Raw genomic sequence first — 8,307 nt, 5'->3', positions numbered from 1 at the left:
TATGTCATCCTCAGGACCAGTGCCTACTCTGGCATTCATATCTCCCATTACGATCACTTTATATCTCCTGGGCATTTCTCCCACTACTTCATCCAGCTCATCCGAAAACCTGTCTTTCTCACTCCTGTCCTCACACGGTGCATATGCACTTTCACCTTCTGAGACTTGAACTTGACATACATACACCTCGAGCTGACACCTCTTTGTAGTTTCTCATGCCACTCTGCCACACCTTATCCATCAACAAAGCAACTCCTTCCTTGTATCTTCCTCGCCCATTCATTCCCGATCTTACACATTTCACACCCTCAAAAGCACTTAACATGGTTAGTCTTCCCACTAGTGGTGGGCATAATTGATTACTAGGTAAAAATTTTAACTAAAAATTTTGACTAATCAATTATAGTTCCCAGTAATCAAATACCAGATGATTAATCCCAGCATAAATTACACATTAAATATATATTATTGACTCGTGCATTTCAGCGGATTTTACCTATTACATATTAATCAGGTTTATAATAAACACATTATTTTACAAAGATATATGTAGAAAATAAAAAAAGTAGCTGAGAATTAATAGCGTGTATGTACGAACAGAATAAAATACCGGGGCCTCAGACATTGGAGAAGACAAATCTTATACAACAACAAACTCGCACGTGCGGTTTCTGGTACTACAGCGTACTGTGTAGACTGTGGCCGGTGTGCACTGCACAGCTGCCAGCTGTGTGGCAGTGTGAGTCGTGTGACTGTGTGGCGGGCGGCTCACCAGATCTGGAGGCGGATGCACTAACACGTCCCCGTAAGGTCCCCTTAAGGCCGCCGCCGCTACGGTCCCCGTACGATAGTCGGTGTTTTGCTATGTACTAACATTTCTCCCACCATCGTACGGTGACCGTAAGGCTTATCGTAAATGTGCGGAGCTGGGCCTAAAAATAAACTTTGGTAAAACCAAATGCATGCCCTTTGGCCTTAGGCCTCCCTGCTTTCCTCTTCTGCTTGGTGGCCACCAGCTGTCTCTCGTGGCAGTGCACACGTATCTTGGAGTGCGACTGGACAGCAACCTCACTTTCAAGAGCCACGTCAGGTACTTGCGCGAGCGGGCGAAGACACGTCTGTCTGCTCTTCGCTCCCTCTCAAAGAAGAGTTTGGGGGCCTCTTTTTATGTGCTGCGCACGTTCTACATCCACGCTATAAGGTCTTTGGTGGACTATAGTGCCATCTGCCTGACGGGTCTTGCCCCAAGTGTTTCTCAGTCTCTGGAGGTCGTGCAGAATGAGGCTCTGCGCATCATTCTGCATGCACCTCCTTGGACCAGACTGGTGAATCTGCGAGTGGAGGGCGGTTTCCCATCGTTGAAAAGCCGAATTATGCTCCGGGCTGTAGCAACCTCTCTGCAACTTGTGCACCGCAGGCCACATCTCCCAGTCTCTTATCTTCTGAAGCGGCTTCTGTCACGCCCTCCTGACCCGGCCCCCGGGCGGGACTGGGCCCGTGCCACGGTTGCTATGCTACATAGTATTGGTGCTGCTGACGATATATGCCAGGTCCCTGACTCGCCCTTCAATGGGTTCGAGGAACCACCACCTTGGGAGCCTCCCCTTTTCCGGTGTGTTTACCCAGCAGGTGGAAAGCCTCGAAATACCATCCCAGCACTCCTCCGTCAGGATAGTCTCCGCCGGGTAGCTGCTCTGGGGTCTGCGGGTTCAGCAGTTTATTATACTGATGGCTCAGTGGCAGCTGATGGCACTGCTGGAGCGGCCTTTGTTTTTGGCGACATGGTGGAGTCTTGGCGGGTGTCCCAGGGGGCGTCTCCCTTCCAGGCAGAGCTCGCTGCTATTCTGGGAGCTTTACGGCATGCAAACAACCGCCGATATTGCCGTGTGGTTATTCATACAGACTCGCTCTCATCTATTATGCGCCTTCGCTCCTTCTCCCTCAAAGACAACATCTTTTTGTTATCCTCCATATACACCGTAGCTTCTCTCCTCGTCCGTGGGGGAGCCACGATCATCCTTCACTGGCTTCCAGGTCATGTTGGCATCTTGGGGAATGAGATGGCAGATAAGGCTGCGCGCTCTGCCTGTACTCTTCCTGCTGTCACTTTCCCACTCTGCAAAGCCAGGCTCAAATCATTAGATCTTTCGCTGTGACTATTGGACATCAATCAGTGGAAGAACATAGGCTATGTGTGGCTGAAGGCTCACGCTCTGCCACTTGGTATGCCAGTGCCACTTCTTATTCGCCTGTGCAGCCCCCTATGGGCTTACCAAATCGTCTGCTAGTGAGGCTGCGGCGTTTACGTTTGGGATACTTATGCTATAAACAGATAAAGGGAGTGGCCCCAGACCCTTGTGAACACTGCTTAGAGAGGTCGGAGGAGCCTCTACTGCACTATCTATTGAATTGCCCTGTGACTTCTGCTCTCAGGTCTCTCCCTCGTGGGGCATACGTCCCATCAGAAGATGAGGTGAGGGATGCCGCTGGCATAGTTGCCCGTGCTCCTATTTCTCTATTACTTCGGGTAGTAAGTCGCTACCCTCCGCCACGATAATGTAGATGCGCGTGCATAGCGCAACTGTGACGGGCTCACATGTTTGCCCGTGTCCCAGTACGTCCTGGGACGAATATCCCAACAACAACACAACCGTAAGGCTAAGGGCGGGGAAAAACTCGCTGTGTTTGAGGGAATTTTTCCCCGCTCAGCTGATGGTCGCTTTGGCCAATCACAACGCAGGATGCTTCTCTGCCTAGACGCTTCAGCCAATCATCGTGTTTGGTGACACTGACTCTCAGCTGAGAAGAACTCAAAAACAAAACAGAGGACAGGCTTGGATGAAATATATGAAGTGTTGTCAGTTTGGGAAGTGCAGTGAGCAGAAAGCATTACTCACAATATTACCAGCATAGCTACTGCTGCATGTTGTGCAGCAGTACTGCACATTACTATTATACAATAATGTACGAGTACATTAAAGTGCCTTCAGTATACTGTACAGACTAAATCGCTATTTTTAACATTTCAGCCGTACAACACTTATTACATTAATGTGCGTTCTGCAAAACTAAACTGACACTGTTGTACACTGTACAGTACTGTACCTGACATGTTGAACAAAAGCACCCTAGAAAAAGCACCCTTGGATAAAAGCTCCAGCAAAGGAAATAAATTTGTGTAGTTTTTTATTTTATTTTTTGCTTAACAGTAACCTGACCAAAGGTAACTGAACAGCCTAAGCTAAGCCAACGAGCCTAACCTTAGCAAACCTTAACCAAACAATTTCACCTTACCTAACAACCTAACAATACCTAACTAAACAACCTAACCTAACAGAACTTAGCTGAAGAAACATAAGAGCCACATAGAACAAGCTAACCTAAGCCAGCAAAAAAAAAAATAATAATAATAATCGACCTAACAAGCTAAATTTATCCAACCCTAACCTTGCTCTGAGATTCACATATATACTGTTCTCAGTCATTCCTCACTTTTGCCAGAAAATACTGAATAATTCCTTTCAAAGTCCCAAGAGGGATTCCATCCCTCCTTTGAAGTTTTGAATAAATATATACTCGGGTTAATCTTAAATTTTTATGGCATGGAATTTAGTGGTTTTAGTGATAATTTTGGTATAATCTGTTTATATTAAGATTTTGTACTTTTATGTGGCCATAACAATTATGTGAGGATCCAAATTTTGTCCTTACTCTCAGAAGGCACAAATCAAAAGCCAAAAACCATAAAATCAAACCAACATAACAGGCTTTTATGACCTTTTTTTTTTTTTTTTTTTTTAATTAATTGACCCCTTGAAATGTCAAAATTCCCCTTGCCCTGTTCACACAACTATCATATGACATAACCCTAAACTTAAATTAGCCTAGCTTAATAAATTAAGCTAATTTTAACCCACCCCATTCCAGTAATAAACTACCCTAACTTAAATAACCTAAATTTAAAATAATCAAGTTTAAGCTAAGAGTACACCAACCTAATCTCACCTAACCTTAAATTAGCCTAACATTAGTTTAACATAGCTAACCTTATCAATACTCAATCCAAAAATAAACAAATCTTACCTAACAAAAATAAACCTAATCTAAGCAACATTTAACCTAACCTAACCTAATTCTTAAATTAACCTAACCTAACCCAGTGCTAACCTAACCTTACATGAGCCCAAATTAAACTAAGCTAACCTTACAATAATCCAGTCCACATATAAACAAACCTAACCTAACAAAAATTAACCAAATCAAAAATAACCTAACCTTGATTTTAAATTAACCTATCTTGAAACTATATTAGAAAAGGGATTTTTTTTCCTAGGGGCTTGACCTATTAGGCTATTCTCCTTCTTGTCCTGGCGGTGTACACTACTGCACAACAGAACATATTATACTACTCTACAGCACTACACCTTACACTATTTCACACTAACATTGCTGTACACTACTATAGACTACATTAAAGCTCACTATAATTTCCTACCAACCTAAAGCATACGTTAATACTGTAAAACACTAATTTATAGTACTACACAACACTGATGAGCATATAATACAGTAGAACACTAATGAACACATACTGAAACCACCAATTTACACTAATGTACAATTCATCGCACTGTATATTGTTGTACAGCACCTCTATTAACTACCCAGTTTAGTGAAATAATTATTTTACACGAGAGAATGCTTAATTCAGTTTATTTTCGGGTGTCTGAAAGATACGGGAGACGTTAAGGTTGGTCGGGCCCAACCTTAGCGGCGATCGTAACTCCGGCTCCCGTAAGGTCTCCGAAAGTGTTTAGTGCATGCCAACATCCGACGCCGCTCCCTTTTCCCCCGCCCGTAGCGAGTTACGGGACCGTAAATGCGTTAGTGCATCCGGCCCCTGGTTACTAGTTAATTAAATTTTCAGGTGTTATTAATGTTTTCACTTTTCCCGGATTTTTTTTCTAAAACTTAATGCATGGAGAGAGACTATGGGGAAGCCTTAACATTTTACCTTATACGGCTTTTCACCAATGTACCCATATAATATCTATTTTCATGTAAAAATAATTGAAAATAATCGATTGCTGACAACAAAAATAAACGAGTATTGCTCATTACTTCTTCTCTCATGAATATATCAAGTAATAAATTAGCCATTTGGGTTGTTTTTCAATATTACCTAGGATTGATCTTATTTATTTGAAAGAGGAAACTGCAGTCTTAGCGGTGACAAACTCAGAGATTAATTGAAATATCTCTAATTTTTGTATACTTGAAGATAGTAAACTTTTTCTCCTTTCTAATTTTTGTATTTACACTTAAAGTTTCCCACTTTTCCTTCTCCATCACTTTCCCCTCTGTCCACTCATATCTGCATGTTTCATCTCTGCTCTCTCAGTGACATGCATTTTTCAGTTTCCTCTTACCTCTCAACTTTTCCATTCGATAATCTCATCTCCCTGGTGCTATGTTTAGCGTCTCTCCATTTCTTCTAGAGTGTCACTTGTCTATCCTCAAAAATTCTACATTGACTTTGCATTTTCTCGCTTTTCTGTTTACTTTATTCCCTTACCCCTCATTTCTAATACGGTATGCAAACGTTTCCATCTTGCAAATTATTTTGTCTTTCTCGCTTTCCCTCTCATCTTTGCATTTACTCTACTGCTCCCTCATTCTTTCTGTAACTTTCTCTTGGCTTCTTGTCCTTTACCTACTCTTTCCCTCTAACGAGTCGTGGTTGAGTTCGAATTATGAAGTCATCTTTTTTTAAGACCCTAAGGTGCCTTTAACTTCGAAGTTTTGATTTTACCTTCCCGTTTTATTTTATTTTGTTTGTATTTATCCCATTATGTTTTTGTTTTCGTGATGCATTTCATAATTTTCCCTTTTTTGTCTTTATCTCCCTCTCATGTTAACTGTTCCTTTCCTTCCTTTTCAAACCGTATGGAATCTCCACACATTTACCTTAACTACACCTGTTTAGGTGATCCTTCACTTAGGCCACTCGACTCCTGCCTGTCTGTCTCTCTTTTCTACAAATAGGCGCGTTCACAAAAGTTGGAGTTGCCAGTGATCGCAGGGTAATTTAATTAGAAACTCAACTACCTCGGGCTCACAAAGACATATACTGTATTTTCTGAAATCCCTTCTACGAAAGTTAGTGAAGAGTATGTAAATTCTTCAATACTGCAATCATTGCTTATTATACCAGATTTCTTTACACGATTTAGTAAGTAAAATACTGAGGAACAATTACTTGAATGCATATAATGACAAGTGGTCTGTTAGCATTTATCACGTACTATTAGAAGTCTCTCTGCATGTTTAATGTGAAACACTTATCATTTGGATATCAGAGAGATTAATGTTTCATCTGGCCAAGGCTAAAATCAATGTACCGACTGTTAAAAAAAAAAAAAAAAAAAAAAGGCAATTTGTGAAGGTGAAATCATGCGAAGATTAAGCCGCCGACCGAAATTGCAAGTAGCAATGTTTGCAGGAAGAGAACAAAGTTTGGCGCGGGCGTACTGTATGTATACAAACTTCTGCTTCCCACAAATATTTTTCAGCCAAACGACTTCATGTTAGTTTTATATGATGATGCAAATGTCTGAGAGGTTTATTTGGTTAAGACTATATTAAAAGAAAATACATGACTAGGACGTAATTGGGTTTAAGCTACGAAGAACATTTTGTCCTGAGGTTTCGACGGTTAGTTTAGTTAGTTTATTGACTTCCTTCAACTTATTATACTGAAGCTCCTTTTACTCATTTTATTTAATAAATATGTTCATACAGTTATACGTAAGAAGGAAATGTTAAATGAAACACAGTTTAGTTCACCGTTTTTTTTTTTTTTTTTTTTTCAATTATCTGGTGACGATTGGCCCCCACTATGAATCTGTGAACGGTCTAACTTACTATTCTCTCCCTCTCTCTCTCTCTCTCTCTCTGTCTCTCTCTCTGTCTGTCTGTCTGTCTGTCTGTCTGTCTCTCTCTCAATTTACATATGTGACTGTTTTGCCGTGTTATTATGTACACATGCTATAGTTAACTTAAACACCTCCCCTATCCATCAAACTCTAATTTACATAAAAAATTTCCTTTCCGAACGTTTAACCGTTTTTTCAGTTAACAGATTTTCATGGAAAATATCATTTTTCCTCAACATTACCAGAGCTCTACATTTCATTCATACTAAGTTTTCTTCACACGCACACACACACACACACACACACACACAGACACACACACACAATGGTCAAATAACCCACCTTACTTTATCATTAAACTTTATTCACGTCTAAAACAACTTCTGTATCATTTTCAGCATAATTAAACCTTTTATTTCATATTTTATTTATTTTTCATTTCCCCCCTTGTTATTTTTAACACCACTCTCCTTAAATTCTGTGAGAAAACATATTTTTACAAGAAGAACATTTCAATCAAAGGGGAGGACTTCTAAATTTATAGAGAGAGACCTAAGATTATACAGAATAACAGAATTCAGAGGTGATGTAAAAGAACAGCTAATAGTGCCCCGAGGACATCGTAAGCAAGTGTTTAAACTAGGACATGAGAGCATCATGAGTGGACACCTGAAGACAAAGAAAACATTAGATAGGATCCAAGCTTGCTTCATTCTTCTGGCCAGGAATAGTATTTGATGTAATACTGTTGTGCAGGTCATGCGACAAATGCCAAAGAACGGTAAACAAAGGCAGTGTGAAGCCAGGAAAACTTACTCCCATGCCAGTGATTGAGGTGCCTTTTTCACGAGTAGGAGTGGATATAATTGGACCAATAACACCCAGGGCATACAATGGTGCAAGATATATTCTTACGTTAGTTGATTTTGCCACACGATATCCAGAGGCAGTAGCTTTACCAAATATCGAGACCACAACTGTAGCGGATGCCCTGATTGATGTTTACTCTAGGATAGGCATTCCAAATGAAATACTTTCAGATAGAGGTAGCCAGTTCACGTCAGGAATGATGGCTGAAGTAAATAGACTTTTGTCTATCAAATCTTTGAAAACCACCCCATATCATCCCATGTCGAATGGTTTGGTTGAAAGGTTTAACGGAACCTTAAAGAACATGCTTAGACGTATGTGTAAAGAAGCTCCAAAGGAATGGCCAAGGTACCTTGCTCCACTCTTATTTGCTTACAGAGAAGCCCCTCAGGCGAGCACAAAGTTTTCTCCTTTTGATTTAGTTTATGGTCGGACAGTTAGGGGTCCACTGAATGTTCTACGGGAAATCTGGGATGGAACTGTGACCACACCAGAAAGTGTA

General features: G+C 40.9%; 1 protein-coding gene across 1 annotated transcript; it reads left to right on the top strand.

Moving 5' to 3' along the window:
* The first annotated feature begins 962 nt into the window (after positions 1 to 962).
* On the top strand, positions 963 to 2,156 carry LOC145391858 (uncharacterized). Its single transcript, XM_080266345.1, has one exon. It carries the CDS (start codon positions 963 to 965, stop codon positions 2,154 to 2,156), a length of 1,194 nt encoding a protein of 397 aa, XP_080122471.1.
* Positions 2,157 to 8,307: the final 6,151 nt, after the last annotated feature.

The sequence above is a fragment of the Coenobita brevimanus genome, chromosome 20 (genome assembly GCF_032717465.1).
Source record: "Coenobita brevimanus isolate Jiangsu-jjx chromosome 20, ASM3271746v2, whole genome shotgun sequence".
In the NCBI taxonomy this organism is placed as follows: Eukaryota; Metazoa; Arthropoda; class Malacostraca; order Decapoda; family Coenobitidae; genus Coenobita; species Coenobita brevimanus.
Note: the sequence above shows the minus strand (reverse complement) of the source record. Positions and strands in the feature narration are given on the sequence as shown.